This window comes from Dermacentor variabilis, unplaced genomic scaffold (assembly GCF_050947875.1).
Source record: "Dermacentor variabilis isolate Ectoservices unplaced genomic scaffold, ASM5094787v1 scaffold_16, whole genome shotgun sequence".
Taxonomy (NCBI): domain Eukaryota; kingdom Metazoa; phylum Arthropoda; class Arachnida; order Ixodida; family Ixodidae; genus Dermacentor; species Dermacentor variabilis.
Window position 1 is genome coordinate 3,937,849 of NW_027460324.1, and position 18,881 is coordinate 3,956,729.

At 47.8% G+C, this 18,881-nt stretch overlaps 1 protein-coding gene across 3 annotated transcripts in view; it reads left to right on the forward strand.

The window, feature by feature from the left end:
* The window catches only part of LOC142568047 (uncharacterized), a 136,329-nt gene that overhangs the window by 72,687 nt on the left and 44,761 nt on the right, over positions 1-18,881 (forward strand). For all 3 annotated transcript variants that reach the window (XM_075678125.1, XM_075678126.1, XM_075678124.1), the window contains one exon: positions 5,083-5,255. In XM_075678125.1, the coding sequence (XP_075534240.1) occupies positions 5,083-5,255 (173 nt within the window). The remainder of the gene's footprint in view (positions 1-5,082; positions 5,256-18,881) is intronic.

The following is an 18,881-nucleotide window of genomic DNA, read 5'->3' on the forward strand; positions in this document are numbered from 1 at the left end:
GGTGGCAAGGAAAGCAGTATAGTTTTCACATTGGGCTGGTTGACAAAGGATCATTAATGAGTGTTGCTCTGCAACCTTACACATACAGATATGAACTACACATATAGTGCACTTGTGCCTGTGCCTTAATTGCACTTGTATGTGTCATTCCTATCTGTGTGCATTTGTTGGTGTACATCTTATCAGTGCAGCAACATTTAATGATGAACAAGAAGATGGCTTCAGTGTGACGACATCAAAGTCTGAAACAATGCAGGTGACATTGCTAGCTAGTGAGCGCATGATGCAGATAAGCAATAGAAGGAGGAGCTGCAGGGTGGAGTGAAATCAAACAAGCACTGTTAAGCGGACTTACCAACATTATCATTAAGGCCGGCCTGGCTGACAGGTCTGATGTTTAGTGTGAGCAATGTTTACACAGGCACCAGTTTTGGAGGAAATGCAGGTTTCAGAAATCACTGATGGGAGTCATCAAACTGTGGTATTCTGCAGCAGTTTTCTGCTACAACACTGATTTAGCAGCACCATAGTCCAAAATAATATGTTTGACAAATAATTCACTCTTTCATTCTCATTCTGAATAGAATTACCACAGCTTTTCAGTTTACGTTGGTGTTAATAAGTTGTGTGCCAATGGGAGGGGGGGGAGTCGGGCAAACTAGTTGTGTTCATGTTCCAGTAGGCACCATGAAAGCTGCCTTCATACATGTAAACTTAAACGACTTCTTGGAATGAGCTGAAACACGCCCACTGTTGGAAGGAGAAGGTGTCATGTGTAAGAGGCATGCGGCGCAAAAAGAAAGGAAGAGGACGATGTGTGTGGATTGGTTCGAACGGTACAAGCCCTCGAGGCGCGTGACATGAGCTGTGATCGGGAGAGAAGCGGCGCTGAGCTGGCATTATCTACATCGCTCTGGGCCAAAAAGGTTGGAGCGTCAGCATCGCACTGGCGACGGGAGCCATGGAGGTTCGGTCAAGCCCATGACGCTGACGATCCAGGGTGTGACCGTCGACCTCGATGACGTTTGAGCTCCTTGGACCTGCTGCAGCCTCTCACGGCAGTGCTAGGCACTCCAGGAGGGATCCCCCTACAGAGGCAGACCAGCACGTACAATAGTCCCCGGGGCGTCTTGTCGGCACTCGAAGAAGTAGCGACAGAACCCGAAGGTAGGCCTAGCCAGTGAGGCCAGAGTGCAACGTCACCGACAGATTTCGGTACACCGGAGTGCCACGTCACCGACAGAGTTCGGTACACTGGCAGCAAAGACACACCGGTTGACTGGTTGACACCAAGGCAGCAACGTCTACGGCATCGGCAATGAGGAAGATATGACAGGCATCGGATTTGGAGATACATGAGATGACAGAAGCTTGTAAGAACACTCCTTTCTGATGGTGACGCAACCATAGGCTAGGCTAAAACACATTGGCGGGCTAGTTGCGCTGTCTCTGTGTATCTGTTTCTTTATACATCCTTGTTCAGTGGCGCTTGTACGCTCTATCATGCATAGGCTAGGGTTGCCTGACTTTTGCTTAGGAACCGCTAAGGAGGAACAGAGACTGGGATAAGGACATATTTAGGCTATGCAAGTGTTACTATTCCTTAGTGGAGTCTTATTTTTAGTCAATTGAATTTTGAGTTTTTCATTTTGTGTTTGGGGTTATTAAAGTATGTTTGCTGTGCTGCCCTGTGCCTCCCGTGACTGTAACTCCTGTGACTCCATCTCTCCTAACATTCGCACGCCCCCAAAATCAGTGACATGTGACAAATAGAGCTACAAATTGGTGAGCCTGCCAGGATATTCCAGGATACGTTCCATGAGTCATTCCAGGATTCTATTCCGGCCCTGTCACTGATCTTGGTGGTTTAAAGATGGAGTGGGAACGTTTGGTGGCGATAGCTGAAGATTGAAACCTATCTGACAGGTGAAGGATGAGACCACGAAGTTTGCTGAACAAGAAAAAGAAAAGCAACACGAACGAACGTGTGAAGAGCACAAAAGAGAAAAAGAAATTTTGGAGCTGAGGAGCTGAGGGTGCTCTCGTGATGGCACGAGTACACCCGTATCGGCATCATCCGACTCACCTTATTCCAGGCCAAGACAGATTTGCCCTAGGAAATTGATGAGTGGAGGGATGACCTGGATGCTTGTTTGCATCGGTTTGAAAGGATAGCAATCAGGCAAGGCTGGGAGAGGAGCGAGTGGGCTAATGCTTTAAGCCTGTGCTTAGTGGGCGAGGCTCTGAGTGTCCTTGGGCGTATGCCAGCAGAAGAGTCATTAGATTATGACAAGGTGAAAAAAACCTTATTGCAAAGATTCAGGTTGACCGCAGAAGGGTTCTGGGAGAAGTTTAGGTCATGTAAGCCCGAAGATTCAGAAACAGGCAAGCACTTCCCATGTCACTAACAAATTATTTTGAGAGTTGGATAGAGCTGTCCGAGACGGACAAAACATATGAAGGTGTTTGCGACAAAGTCATGGGTGAACAATTTCTTGCCAGGTGTAGCAACAGTTTGGCGATATTCCTTAAAGAAAGAAAACTACAAACTGTGGAGCAGATGGCAGAACAAACATACCAGTTCGTAGAGGCACAAGGATTGAGAAATTTGGGAAAGGGTGACAAAGATGCACACATGACAGCAATAGGAGAGATGAACCAGGGGCAAATCAGTAGACAAAGAGGACTCCAGAGACCTTTTCTCTGTAACCGGTTAGGTCATTTAGCAGTGGCCTGCCGAGTGAGAGGTAATCGTCACGAAACGCTGGTGGTGTGCCAGTTGTGCCAAAAGAAAGGTCACAAGGCAGATTAATGCAGGACTGGATCTGCGGATAAGACTACATGTATCATGAGGCCAAGAGAGGACGAACTGAGAGAGCAGGACATGCCTGTAGTGGAAGGCGAGGTACAAGGACGCAAAGCTACAGTCTTGAGAGGCATGGGAGCCAATACCTTTATAGTAAGAAGGAGTCTTGTGCCACCAGAAAGCATGACCGAGTACTTTAAACCAGTTATCTTGGTAGATATGTCCGTTAAATATATGCCAGAGGCACGGATTCAAATATTGACACTTGTTTTACACAGGACTGGTCACAGCTAGATGTGTGGAGAACCCCCTTTATGATTTGATTGTGGGAAATGTCCCTGGGGTGAGGAGGGCAGACGACCCAGACTCAAGTTGGAATAGGACAGGGAATGACATGGAAGAGAAAGAACACTCAGAAGTGCAAAAAAAGAGGATGGAAGAGACAGACGTAGTGGCTGCAGTACAAACACAAGCAAGCAATAGTAGCACCAAACCTCTGACAGCATTGCAGGTTACAACTATTGATGGAATAAATACAACCGCAGCAGAATTTAAGGAATAACAGAACAAGGAGGATTTAATACTAAAGTGTGAACTAAAGGTAGGGGAACTTGTGCGAAAGAAAAGGAGTAGGACAGGGGTAGAGTTTTTAAAGAAGAATAACCTATTGTACCGGAAGTGTGTGTTTAGCTCAGGTAGGGAAGCACTGCAGTTGATGGTCCCGAAGGAACTCTGGGATGCATTACTGAAGATAGGGCATGATAGTGTAATGGCAAGTCACCAAGGAATAAAGAACACGTTAGAAAGGATCACAGAAAAGTTCTTTTGGATCAGGGTGCAGAATGATGTGAAACGGTATGTGAAGTCATGTGATGTATGCCAAAAGACGGTGGCTAAGGGTCGTGTAAGAAAGAAGATAGCAAAGGGAAAGAATGAGGAGAGGACTATAGAGGTTGCATGGTGTTTGCTGAAGAGAAGGACCACGGGGAAGTGCACACTTATATCAATAAGAAGACCATGGAGGTAGAGAATTCACAAGTTCGAGGAAGTGTTTTCAGATCTCCCCCGGTGAACAGAAGTAATGCGGTGCAAGCTACAGTAGTAATAGGGCGGATTTCATGAGTAGGGTGCTGGAGTGATGAAATATCAAGAGTATAATGCGGACGAACAAGTGTGCACATGTCAAGTGGTGGGAACAATGAACTCGCAAACGCTAACTGTGCATGTGGTGAAAGGTGTGTGACAGTGTGGTGATGTGTTGTCAGCCACGACGACGCAAGAAAGAGCACCTAAGTCGCAGCGGGAGAGTCAAATCTTGCCACCAAGAAGAGCGACAGAAGGGAGTTTCTTGGAAAGAATGCTCCTGAAAAGGGGATCCGTGTCATATGTAAGAGGCATGCGGCGCAAAAAAAAAGGAAGACGACGATGTGCGCGGATTGGTCCGAACGGTACGAGCCCTCGAGGCGTGTAACCCGAGATGTGATGGGGAGAGAAGCGGCGCTGAGCTGGCATTATCAACGTGGCTCTGGGCCAAGAAGGTTGGAGCGTCAGCATCACACTGGTGACGGGAGCCATGGAGGTTTGATCAAGCCCCTGACGCTGGCAATCCGGGGTGTGGCCATCGACCTCAGCGACGTTCGAGCGAAGCTCCTTGGACCTGCTGCAGCCTCTCACGGCAGTGCTGGGCATTCCAGGAGGGATCCCCGCTCAGAGGCAGACCAGCACGTATGATAGTCCCCGGTGCGTCTCGTCGGCACTCGAAGCAGCAGCGAAACCCGACGCTAGGCCTAGCCAGTGAAGCCGGAGTGCAACGTCATCGACGGAGTTCGGTACACCGGCATCAAAGACGGACGGGTTGACTGGCCGACACCAAGGCAGCAATGACTGCGGCATCGGCGATGAGGAAGATCCAACAGGCATCGGACTCGGAGATACGTGAGACGACAGAAGTTTGTAAGAACACTCCTTTCTGACGGCGTAGCAACCATAGGCTAGGGTTGCCTGACTTTCGCTTAGGAACCACTAAGGACAAACGGAGACAAGGATAAGGACATATTTCGGCTGTGCAAGCGTTGCCATTCCTTCATTGAGTTTTGTTTTGAGTCAAATCAGTCAAATCTGTTTGACAGAATTGTCAAACAGTCAGATCTGTTTGCTGTGCTCCCCTGCGCCTCCCAACTCCATCGCTCCTAACATCTGCATGCCCCTGAGATCAGTGACACACGACAGAAGGCCACGTACAACTGTTGCAAATGAGCTGTCTCTGCCACGACCAGGAAGCTGGCCACGCCCTGCCTCCAAAGCTGGCCATGACGGGACGACAGCGGCGAGAGTACGAGCAGTGGAAAAGTGACCGTGCTGCCATTGACCAGGCGCGAATGCAGCGCCACAGGGATTCCGAGGGCAACTTCACACGCGAGTGGGACCTCCACAAGGACGAGCAGTTGGGGTGAGCTGGTGATGCTGCATGTTAGACCGCCGTGCCATTGTTAAATAGTTTCACCCGCTCTGCAGTGGGGATCAGGTGGAGTGCAGTCTACTCGCATTGTGTAGATCATTGCCACAACTTTGACAACCACATCACGACACAGTCACTTACTGTCACTTATTTATGCCAAAAACAAATTGCTGCTGCAATCACTTGCCCATCAAATTGGTTAATGTTACTAATGCAGACCATTTTCGTGAAGCAGTACAGTCGAACGCCTTTACAACAAAATGGCCTGTGTGATGAAGGAATAATTCTGTCCCGGTTCTATTTTGAGTGGTGTGTTGCACGACCTTTGCAATGAAGTGACCTGTGGACCGAAAAATTTCGCAGGCTGCAAGCACTTCATTATAAAGGCATTCAACTGTGCTGCCATTACAGTTGATCCCGGATATATTGAACCCGGATATACAGTGCAGTCCACTTATAACGATACCACATATAAAGATATATTGGTTGTAACGATGGGTTGACATGAGTGTCATTTCATGCATTAGGTCTATGAGAAAAACACCATTTGTAACGATAGGTTATTCACTGCATATTGGATATAACGACCAAAATTTTGCCGTCTGGACAGCGTTTTCCACGCCAAATAATCGTAACATTTGCGTTGCTTAGTTCCCTGAAACGAACGATGTCGAGGCGAGGCGATGTTTACCTCCGTAAGTTCGTATCTACCGCCATTACCGCGCAGCGTGTCCCGCCCTGCCCGCGTACCGGAGAGTACCCGAGTAGACGCAGCGCGCCACAAGATGGTGCTAGCTGCTTCATACGCGTCAGCCACAGTTGCTCCAAAATAAGGATAAAGAAAAAAAGAGGCGACAAGCAAAGCGCCGTGGCGGCGCCCATCCCGCACTCAGTCTCTCTCTCTAGCGATAGCAGGCTGACGTCACCAAAGCAGCGTGCAACCAGTGGTGCAACCCAGTGACCCAATTCGAAGATGGCGCCGACAAAGCGCAAAGCTGTGTTGCTTGACCTGAAGATGGATATATTGCAGGGCTCTTGACACGGCTTCAAAGTGAGCGCCCTCGTGAAGAAGTATTAGCTCGCCAAGTCGACGATATCAACCGTCTTGAAAACTGGGAGCACCGCGATTGTGAAGGCAGGAGCTATCAGCGGCCATGCCGATCAGCAGAAAAGGGTTAGAGACCCTTTGTACGCCGATGTTGAAGAAGCGCTTTACCAGTGGTTCCTTACAACCCGCGCGCATAATGTGCCTATTAGTGGGCCAATACTTGCCACCAAAGCGAAAAACTTTGCTTTTCTTCTGGGACGTCCAAATTTTGAGCCTGGGGGAGGCTGGATTCAGTGCTTTAAAGAGCGGCAAGGAATTATTTACAAAAACGTGGTAGGGGTAGCGGCGTCTCTGGACACAGGCGAAGCAGTAGTGGCTGCAGACAAAGCTGCCCGGCATGCTGGAGCGCTACGCGGAGAAGGACATATATAATCGCAACGAAACTGCTCCATTTTTTCAAATGTTGCCGTCGAAGACTCGCACTCTTAAAGGAGATCGATGCCCCAGCGGGAAGCACTCGAAACTTAGGGGGACCGTGTTGCTGTGCATTAGCATGGACGCGAGCCATCGTCTCAAGCCGTTCATGATCGGGCGATCAAAGAGGCTAACGTGCTTTAAGAATCAGCACATCCCGGTCCGCTATCGCAGCAATAAGAAGGCGTGGATGACCCGTGACCTGTTCGAAGAATGAGTGCTCGAGTTCGACAGTATAATTGAAGGCCAAGGAAGAAAAGTAGTGTTGCTACTTGACAACTGTAGCGCACATAGCGTTAGCCCGAAGCTAACATCTGTCGAATTGATGTTTCTGCCTCCGAATACTATGGCAGGCCTGCAGCCATTGGACGCCGGCGTGATCGCCAACTTTACAGTCCTGTATCGGCAGCGCATGCTGGAGTGGATAATTTTAGCCATTGACCGCGCAGCTCCTGGCACGTCGGGTCATGCAGACGGGCCCCCTGACCTGAAGAGCAGCCTTTTGAAAGCCGTGCGCTTCGTTTATGGTGCATGGTATGAAGTAAAGCAGTCAACCATATACAATTGCTTCAAAAAGGCGGGCTTTGTGCGTCAGGACAAACTTCCCCAACCCACTGGGACCAACACGGTGGAAGCCGCTGACATAACCGAGCTCTGGGAGCTTGTTCCTACTGGTGACACAGGTGGTGCGTCGATGGAGGAGTTTTTGATGGCAGACAGTGCTGCCTCGTTCTGTGATGAGGTCACCGACGAGGCGATCGCCAAAGACGTGCTGTCTCGACAGATGGCAAAGTTGTGCGATGGTGCCGACAGCAGCAGTGACAGTGACGAGATTGACAGTGGCTCCTTGACCCTGACCTCTATGTCCACGCAAAGTGCACTTTCATCGATCGACTCCTTAATTGATTTTATGCATGCTAAAGGATTGCCACCAGTGTTCGCGCAGCAGCTAGAATCCATGCACACCGTGGTTGTCAAGCTGAAGCCGCCGCAAAAGCAAATGCAGATTTCAGACTATTTCGGCACGCCTAACCCTTGATACTGTCATTCGCGCTAGAAATAAAGTTTGTTTTTCACGGCCTACTTTCTACATCATCTATTCTTTAGAGCAAGTAGCAAATTCGAGTTTGGAGCTGCAAAGGTATGTTCAGCGTTTTTTTTTTTTAATAACTGCAGTCCAAATATAGCAATCATCGGTTATAACGGCCATATTTTTCGTCTTTCTCTATATCATTATAAGTGGACTGTACTGTATCGAATTATTGCCTATATCGAACAGTTGAAAAATCCCCTTGGGAATACCATGCAAAAGTATAGCACTATTGTTCGCGTATATAGAACTCCCGTGCACCGGCATATCAATGTATTGAAATTCGTGCTGAGCTGCGCCTCGGCAAGTGAGCTTCTCCCACCATACCCCACCCCTGCAAGTGCACTTCTCCCATCGCATCCCACCCCCACAAGTGCGCTTCTCCTCACGAAGATCTCGCGATGTTCCCGCGATCTCACGTGGACCGCCCCGCACTCTGAGAAGGGGGTAAAAGGTAAAAGGCACATAACGAGAAGCACTTGGAGTGCGATTGGGTGTGAAAGGGAAGCGGGAGGGAGAAACCACGCTGACCGCAGGCGCCCGTTTCCTGTGTTTTGGTTGGCTGATACCGCTGGCGCGGTGAGACGAACAAGGTCAGTGCAGCTTGGGCTTGTGGTAGTGCGGGACGCGGAGCAGTGCATCTTTCGATTCGCTTTGTTCCTTTTATTCACAAGGCCAACGCAAAGGCTTGAGACTCGTGTGGTGCAGTGCATTTTTCTTTCCACTTTTGGCACGTGTTCCGAAGCCATGGCCGTGAAACAACGCAAGAATTTGAACTTTTCAACAAAGGCGGACATAATTCAATGGGTGGAGGCTGGTGAGAAAAGGTCGTCGGGCGCCGCGGCGTTCGGGATTCCTCGCAACACCCTGAGTAGACAGGGTGTTGCAAACACCTGTGTACTCAGATGTTAAGCTGATGGCAGTGCAGTCCAGTCGTCCTGGAGCGTGTCGTGTGTGCATCCCAACCTTTGACAAGGTTGAAAAGGCATTGTACGCCTGGTTTTTAGAGACACGTGCCAAGAACATACCTGTTGATGGCCCAATGCTCATGGAGAAGGCCAAATGGTTTGCTGTGGCCTTCGGAGAAGAAAGCTTCACTGGTGGCACTGGTTGGCAGCAGCGATTTAAGAGTTGCTACAGCATCGTCGGAAAGACCCTTCCGGGCGAAATCGAGGCGACCAGCACAAGTCACATAGAGAAGTGGCTGTCCGAAGAGTGGCCAAATATTTCCGACCACTTTTCGCTGTCGCAAATATTCAACGCAGATGAGACAGCACTGTTTTGGCCAATGCTGCCAAACAAGACTCTGCATCTGAAGGGCACTGCATGCCATGGTGGAAAGAACAGCAAAGTGCGCGTATCGATTTTGCTTGCTGCAAATATGGATGGGTCATGCAAACTACGATAGTTCGTCATCGGAAAGAGCAGGTAGCCACGCTGCTTTAAGAATGCGAAAGGCCTCCTGGTTCGATATGCGTCCAATAAGAAAGCTTGGATGACACGCAATTTTTTCGTTGAGTGGCTACAGGCATGGGATGCCGAACTGGAGAAGTCTGGCCGCAAAGATTGTCTTCTTCTTGACAATCGTTCGGCCCATCACGTTGTCTGCCCATTAAAGCAGATCACCCTCAAGTTCTGCTGCCAAACACAATGGCAAAACTTCAGCCTCTCAACCAAGGCATTGTGAAAGCATTTAAGGTTAAATACAGACAACAACTGGTGCACAGGCTCCTAATCAACCTTCGATTAGGAATCGAACTCAAGGTGGACCTCCTCGGAGCCATTCAATTGCTGACTGCTGCTTGGAACGACATGAAGAAAAGCACAATTGTGAACTGTTTCTGCAAAGCAGGCTTTGTGGTAGTTGCAGACAACGGATGTCTTGACAGTGAAGACAATGACGCTGGATGCCTGGACAGCAAATTTCGCGAGCTCTCTGCATTTCCAGGCGCCATCCCAGGCAGCGTTACAGCACGCGATTTCGTCAGTGCTGACGATGGTGTGCAAGCTGTAGCGGATCGTGCTAATGCGGAGATTGTGGCTGACATCATGGGTGATGAGAACGCAGACTAGAGTAGTGGCGAAGGTTCCGATGAAGAGGACCAACCGCCATGCACTGCAGCTGAACTTGGATCAGCTTTCAGCGTCATTCGCCGCTGTTGTGGCACAATGGAAGGAGCTGGCCTTTCTCATTTGGACACTGTCAACAAGCTTGAGGACAGCTTAATGAACTTGATGGCGCAGAAGAAAAAGCAAGCAGATATCACAGGTTTTTTTCTTCCGAAATAAAGTGTTCTGGTCATTGTGTTGTGTTTTTGTTTTTTTACACGCCTTGGAGGCACAGATTCGTAAGTTCTCATTAGACACGACATCGGGAAACTGCCTTGAGATATATGGAGTTGTTAGAGAAGCTTCTTACATGCATATTTTATATTTTGAATTATCGATATATCGAACTATTTCCCGATGCCCATTGAGTTCACTATATCCGGGATCGACTGTATTACATGATGTACCTCGTCTCTCATGCAAGTTTGATCTACACTTACCTTGTTGTATTACATGCTCATTTCTTTAATTCTATAACAATGTTTGCTGGACATATTTGTTCTTATTACAGTCAACTTCTGTTGATTCGGCCCTGACGGGACTGACGAAACTGATCGAATTATCCGGTGGGTCGAATTAAACAAGATGCAGGAAAGAGCTTCAGAACACACCAATTCGTCAGTATTTGGCAGAGTCTAACACGCCCCAGCATCAAACATGTGCTCACTCTCTGTGTGTCCAAAGTAGAAAACTAACCTACCAATTATATTAAATCTCCTAAACAGGGCAGAAATCCAACGCAAACCCGATTTTTTGGCAAGAAAAATGGGCAAGTGCTTAATATGTGTTGCACAATGATGGTCGGTTTCCTGAAGTCAGCTTCGTCACAGTACATTTGTGTTGCACGAAAAATCATAGATGCCATGAAGGCAGCTTTGGCTTCATATCCAATTTCACTGTGCAGGCAATTTTCAGCCCAGTTTTCTTGAAAAAGATGGTGTACATGAGAATGAGGCAAATACTATAATCGGACATTGTGAGCTACAGTTATTACTTGGAAAAATCTTCTATGGTAGGCTGAAAGTAGGCGTTCTTGATGAGAGATGCATTCTTTAATATGTGTTCAGTGTATTCACTGTCCCCTTATCTCCACTGCCACCAAAAGGGGTCACTATTGGGGTCACCATAGGAGTCAGGCACGTCCATGCCGACTGCTTAAGTTCAAATTATCTGGCAGAGGCCAATTTGAGAATCGGAATAATGAAAGTTTCGGCCCATAGAAATGCATGGGCACTGGCCAAGACCTTTGACCACATTCGAATTAATCAAATTTTAATTAACAGAAATCTACTGTGTTCATTTCCGTATTAGTGTATTAGTATTTGCTTTTCTTACTGCTGCAGCTGCATTATGTTTGTATCCATTTTTCTATTACTGTTGCTAAATATATTATTGTAGCCCCAATATATAATTTTTTAAAAAGAAGCCCTGAGGGCATTGCAAATAAATAAATATGAGGCTTATTACTCATCGAACCTTTCGTTGCCTTGAAAGTATTCTCCACTGAGTGTAATGCACTTGTCCCAGCATTTCTGCCATTCCTGGAACACACGAGTGAAGTCATTTTTCGCCATCTGCCTGAAAACTGCCTCCAAAGCCTTGACTGCGTTCTGGTTCGTATCAAAATGGCGTCCCTTCAGTTCTTTTTTTGCCATGGGGTAGAAAAAGAAGTCACAGGGTGGGTGAGGGATTGTTGAGATGTTTTTCTGGGAGAGAAATTAGACCACAGCATTCGCCATGTGAGTCCTTGCGGGATCGTTTCCCATTTCTCACAAGTTCAGGCCTTTTTTCGGGAGATGTCTCACGAGTGTCTCCAAAATACTCCTGTAGTACTCTGTGTTTTCCATATGGCCCGTAGGAACTGAATTGGTGTAGACCATCTCCTTGTGGTCTAAATATGGATCACCATTGCATTGTTTGCCAATCTTTGTGCTTTAGCCTTCATTGGTCGAGGCTGCCCCATTTAAACTCACTGAGTGCTTTGACACTTCATCTCTGGGTCATAGCAGTATATATATCCAGGTCTCATTTGAAGTAATAATGGTCTTCACCAGTCTTCACCAGTCTTCACCTTCTCCTTCTAGGCACCGCTTCCACTCGAGACAAACGTCTACATGGTTTTGTTTCTGGGCTAGGATGAGCAGGCAAGGGATCCACTTCGCACAGACTCTGGATATGTGAAGACATTCCTTCAAAATTTAGTGGGTGCTTCCTGCTGAAATCTCCAGAGATTGGGCAAGTCGCCTGACAGTAAGGCGTCCATCGGTTTTTATCATTGCAGCTGCTCTGTTGACAGTTTCCTCAGAAAGAGGTGCACCATCCCCTCCCTGCAATTCAGGATAAACACGTTGCATGAGACATAACATCCTTACCAAATGCACGAGTCAAGTAGGCATACGTTTCTGTGGCCGTTTTGTTAAGCCGCGCTCAAAACTTGATCGTGTAGCATTGTACACGCCAAGTCGCCATCAGTCACACAACCAGCACACGTGGAGGCTATTACATGCTGGCTCATGTTTGGATGCATATTGCTGCTGCTACATTAATTGTCACAGCGTTTACAAATTATGCTGAGAGACGATGCATTGTGTGCACAGTGAAGAGCATCAGACCCAGTCTCAGTCTTTATTGAACAACCCTCATAAATAAAGATAAATAAATAAATAAACAAATGAGTAAACTTGACGAAGATCCCTGATACCGGTGTTGTAAAGGCATTTCGAAGGCCTTTGTCACTATGTTTACCGTTTCGTTGGAATGTCGCATCCGTAACTTTTCTGTCATTGTTTTTCATTATTACTGTTTTTTATTAATTACACGACTTCACTGAAAACAATCTGTGTGATTTATTCCTTGTTATTATATTATGTTTTTGTGTTTCTTCTTTCCCCCAGTGAATCATGAACTAATTAATTCTTTTTTCATCTCAGTTGTACTTTGGTTGTAGGTTGTAAACACATACGGTTTATAGATGTCTTGTATTCTATGTATTTTCTATGTACTGCCCCCCTTACTCAATGCCTGACTTTGAGGCCTGTAAGGTATTTTTAAATAAATAAATAAATAAATAAATTGTCTATCAACTGAATGGCAAAGTAGGTGCTGATATACCAGGAGTTGAAGGGCCATAAAGTAGGTAGAGTTACATTAACTCCATCAAAATAGAGTTTTGATACAAAGAAGAACAGCAGGAAAATGTTTACCTTGTAAAAATAATTTGTTTTCTTGCAGCATTAACTAACGCATGTACCACATCATAAAGGAACCGCAGGTAGCAACCTCAATGTTACCATATTGCTCAACTAAATCTGACAGTTCACACAAAATAGGTGCAAGTGCTGCAGTAATTTAGCATGACATTTAAGAAGCACAATGAAAAGGTAAAAGGGACGCTCAAAATGTGCGTTACAGATATTTAGAATGTTTTTTAGGACTAGTCACTTTTGAAGATGCAGAGCTGTTGCCTGTAGTAGTGGCACTACAACCACTTGCTGTCAGATTACTGAAACGTTTCAGTGGCCATGGAGTTTGCCATGTAGAAGTGACACACCTTGTTCTAGTTGACAGAGGTCTAGAATTACAAAGGTATTCAACTCCATAGCCGTTTAATGGGGGACGCGGCTTTCGCATCGCAAGAAATTGCCAAAACATTGATTTTTTGAAAATCACATTTTCAGTTTCTATAACCCTTTTTCTATATGATACCCAAATGTCATCACTGTAACCCACTTAGAAGTGCTCTAAAAAATTCGTTTTATCAGCCAAGGTGGCAAAAAATCTCGTGGAAATCAAGAAAGAACAGCGTTTTTCAGGCCACAATATCTCCAGAACGGTGCGATCGAGCGCCGTCATCTTGGTCTCGTTGGAAAGCGCATTTCTCTGTCTTCAAATTTGCCACTTCAGCAATCTCCTGCATACAGAAACAAGCACACAAAAGCAAATGATTTAAGGTCATGCTGGAGTCTGCGATTGGCCGCGCCCGCCATGTGACTCCAGCGCGGTTCGGCATTGGTCCGGCGCTCGCGTTGTCTGCTCGGCTCTTTGCACCTCACGAGTCTGGACGTCTCCACTCGCCGTAATCTCGACGTGTCAAGACGGGCACTATGCGGACATCACAGTAGCATGGCCGATCCCTACACTTGTGGACGTTTCAAACTCGTGGCTAAGCATTCCGAACATCGGCGACATGGACTTCGCGACCAAGATTCATGCGCGGAATCTTCAGACATGCGGCTAAGCCTTTGAGCACTTGGTGTTTCGGAATTTGTGACGAAGTACATTGCGCACGCGTTCCTCTGACACATGGCTAAACATTTCACGCATGGAGAGTCTCCGACTCGGCGATCATGCACATTGCGCGCGGACTTCTTGGACCCTCACCGAAGCATTCGGTGCATCTGCGCCTCCAACTGCGCAAATAAGCGGATCGAATGTCAACTCTTCGAGCCTGCAGCTGGGAATTTAACGCGTCGGCACGTCGAACTGCGCGGCTAGGTACTTCGCGCGTCGGCACCTCAAATTGTGCGACTAAGCACATTGCGCGTCAGCTCCTTGTCTGCGGCTAAGCATTTCGCACATTGGCACTTCGGACCCACAACCAAGCATACTGCGAGTTCACTCTACTATCATATTGTCACGATAGCTTGTAACAATATCTATCATACCACCCCTTCATAAAGAGAACCTCATCATGAGCTTTGTTCACTAGGCCCCTTGGGCTAGCACAGACACTTGGCTGCAGAAGTGATCGAGGCACCATACAAAAGTAAAATTCTGGAAAGCACCTAGCTGCTGTCATGCCCACTGCTGGAGCAGTGATGCAAGCAAAAGACTGACGCCACTCCGATGTAGCCACGAACCCAAAAAACCCCGTGTTTATTAGACAGCCGCGTTTTATCCCTTTTCCTCGATGACGTCACAGCCTGCGCACACGAGTGCTTGGTCAGATCAAAGAACCGATAACACTACATCTCCCCTTTGTTTTTCTTTCTTCTTTTTCTTTTTTTTTACAACACATAGAAAACAAATGAACCACATAACAACCAAACAGTATGAAACATACAAACAGGATGGGTGTACAGCACCGAATTGCAGTATGTAGCTCTCAAGTGTAGCCATATCGCTGTGGCGGCCTTATTTCTCGACCGTAGCTTGTCATATAACCACCGGGCCTCCTGTCCTCATATGAGGCAGCAGTCAGCATTGAATTAAGCGGTGAAGGCTCTGCCAAGGCCTTGATTTCCTCGGATTGGCCTGCAGCATCCGTAGTCGCAGGAAAGTCATAGGATGGGTCATGCATGCCAGTTTGCTCGCTGTATTGGAGCAATGCGCGTCTGTTTCTCTCTAGTTCAACCCTGTCATCTGTCCGCGCTTGATAAAACCGAGGCTGCATGGCTCGACTCAACACTTTCGCTGGAATTTTGCTGTGTTTTATCCATACCCGGTTTCCTGGGGCGAGCAGCGGTAGCTGCGTTACTGCATGGCGATGGTCGTAGTCGAGTTTTTGCTTAGTCCACACTGTCTTGTCTTTGTATCGGAGGCTCCTGAGACCACTCGTCATTGACGGTACTAGCTTTTTCGGGTGCACGGGAAAAGTAGAGCGCAACCGTCGGCCCATCAATAGCTGGGCTGGGCTTGTACCCAAGGGACCTGGGGAGTCCTTATAAGCTAGGAGTGCCAGGTACGGGTCAACCGATTTTTTTAACATATGTTTTACCGTCTGCACTGTACGTTCGGCAGCTCCATTTGACTGTGGGTACCTGGGGCTGGACGTGACCTGATGGAAGCCATAACCAGTTGTGAACAATGCAGATTCTGCAGAAGCGAATTGAGGACCGTTTTCTGTTACAACAAGTTCTGGAATCCCGTGCCTAGCAAATATACTCTTGATTTGCTCAATATCCGCTGCCAAGCTCGTGGAAGATAAAAGGGCAAGCTCTGGATAGCGCAAAAAATAGTCTACGACCACGAGGTATGATCTACCATGCAAATGGAAAAGGTCAGCTCCTACCTTCAGCCAAGGCAAGCTGGTACTGATGGCATCATGGGCTCCTTCAGCCAAGGCAAGCTGATGGCATCATGGGCTCAGCTTTCTGAACGCGCAGTCTCGCGCACTCTCGACAACTGTTTACCAGAGCTCCTAGCTCAGCACTGACACCGGGCCACCACACAGATTCGCGGGCCCTTGCGCAACATTTCACAATGCCCTGGTGACCAACATGCAATGAACAAAGTATTTCACTTCTTAGGTTCTGAGGCACCACAAGATGACACCCATGCAGAAGCACAACGTCACATATTGTAAGATTTGCTCTCTCCGACTAGTAAGGGCTTAGTCAACTGCTCACTTTAGCGCGACGTGGCCAGCTCTGCTTATAATACAACTGAAGTTGTTGGCAGGGTGAGTCTTTTTCTTGCGCGAACTTTATTTTGTTCCAATGGGCTGAAAATTTCAGTTCGCTTATGCAGCCTTGTGCATTTCTCGATACTTCACTGCAATCCAGCTCCCCTATATCTACATCCGCTTCCATGCAAGGTGCCCGAGAAAGGGCGTCGGTGGTGCCAATCTGTTTTCCTGGGACATAGGAGACTGAAAAGCGATATCGCATGAGCCTCAATCGGAATCTTTGTATTCTAGGGGAAAGCACATCAAGGGGTGACTGACCGAGTAGCGATACGAGCGGTTTGTGATCGGTCTCAAATTGAAATTCCAGCCCTATCAAAAACCCTTCCAACCTTTCTGCCGCCCACGTCAGAGCAAGCGCTTCCTTTTCTATCTGCGCATACCATTGTTCTGTTGGCGTTAATGAACGAGAGTGGTATGCAACCGGCCGCCTTTGCCCATCAGATTGCACTTGCATGAGCACACAGCCGAGACCGAATGACGACGCGTTGGCAGACACAATAGTGAGCAGCTTAGAGTCAAATTTTTCGATGCATTACGCCAAGGTGATCAATTCTTTCAAAGTCTCAAAGGATTTTTGCTGAGGCAGGCCCCAGTGCCAGTCATGGCTTTTCAAGAGAAGACTACGGAGCGGTGCTGACATGTCGGCAAGGTTGTTCACAAACCTTGCCAGATAGTTTATCATGCCCAAAAGCCTGCGGACATCAGCAACATTTGATGGCGTAGCCATTTCGTTTATGGCTCGAACTTTCTTGGGATCCGGCGTGATTCCCGACACATTGACCACGCAGCCTAAAAACACTACTCTGCTGACACAAAAAGAACATTTTGTCCGATTGAGTGTTACCCCCGCTGCAACCAACCTTTTGAGCATTGCGTGCAGCCGTTCATCATGTTCACACTTCGTAGCTCCGTAAACCAGGTCGTCGTCCATCAGGTCCACTACTCCTTGAAGGCCATCTAAGATTTCTACCATTCGCTTTTGAGAGTATTCTGGGGCCGAGGTGATACCGAACGGCAGTAGCTAGAAGCAGTACCTACCAAAGGGGGGTGATAAATGTTGTTAGTTCTTGACTTTCTTTCGCCAATTTAACCTGGTGAAATCCTGAATTGGCATCTAATTTCGAAAAGTATGTGGCTCCCGCCAATTGCCCAAGTGCGCCGTCTACTGTTGGCAAGACAAACCATTCACGTAGGACGCTCTTGTTCAGCTGGGTTAGATCCACACAGATTCGAACTTCCCCACTTGGTTTGACTACTGGAACCATTCCTGCACACCATGTAGTCAGGCCATCTACCTTACGAATAACTTTGCTTTTGACCATTTTGGCCAACTCTAGTTTGATGGGATTCTTTAACGGGATGGGTACCCGCCGCGGCGCGAACATTGCAAAGGGGACCGCGCCCTCTTTCATGCGAATGGTGTATTCGCCTGACATCATGCCCAGTCCAGAGAAGAGCTGCGGATACATGTGCTCGTACAGTTTATCGTCAACCATATCAAGAAATTTGACTACACGAAGTACTTCAATGGCTGGGAGTCCTAATAGGACACACTGCAGTGACTCTACAATGTACAGTGTTTGTTGCATTGTTTTGCCTTTCCAAACAATATCTGCTGAAAAACAACCATTCACTTCGAGGCGCTGATTCGCAGCCTTTCTCAACACCGCTTGTAACCTGTCTATACAAGGCGGTACACAGAGGAAATCGGGCGGAACAACAGTGACTTCCGCTCGTGAATCAATTTTTGCACTTACGCGTACACCATTGATCGACACTTCCGCGTATCTGGCACTTGAGCCATTGAGTGTCCCAACAAAAAAGTTTTGTTCATCGCCTCCTAGCATAGACACGCCCACCTGGTTGTGTTCTGTTCTCTTGTGACACACCACAGCGAAATGTCCCTTGAGTCCACAGTGGTCACACAGCGCTGAACGTGCAGGACACCGGGCTCTCTGGTGGCTCGACCGTCCGCAGAACTGGCGCGCTTGTGTTCGCCGCTGTGCTGTGACGCCAGGCTCCCAGTTGTTGGACAGCGCCTCGTTGCTGACGGCCCTGAGTTCCAGTTGCTGTCGGTCAACTGTTTCCTTGAGCCTGGCCCTCGCCAGAGCGGTTGCTAGCGTAAGGGTGGCATCCATCTGAAGCGCTTCCGACTATATTCTATAGACTATATTCTTCGTGGCCACAAAATGGGCGTCAAACTTTTTCTTCACTTTCTCGCAGCTTCGAGACTTCTCTTCGGTAAGGCTGAATGTCTGAAAAATTTTTCTTGCCTGCCTGTGTTCGCACCTGGGCCTCCTCCATTCTGTCGTTGAGCCCTGACGCGTAGCGGTAGTCATCGAATGACATAATCCATTCTGGCCATTCAGAAGTCCGGTCGAAGTTGAAGGGTGCCAGTGGTGGGATGGCTGCCGGTGGCGGGGCTGCCGCTGGCGGAGCCGTCATCGCGCAGATCGAACTCTGGGTGAGCGCCGCATAGGCAACTAGGTC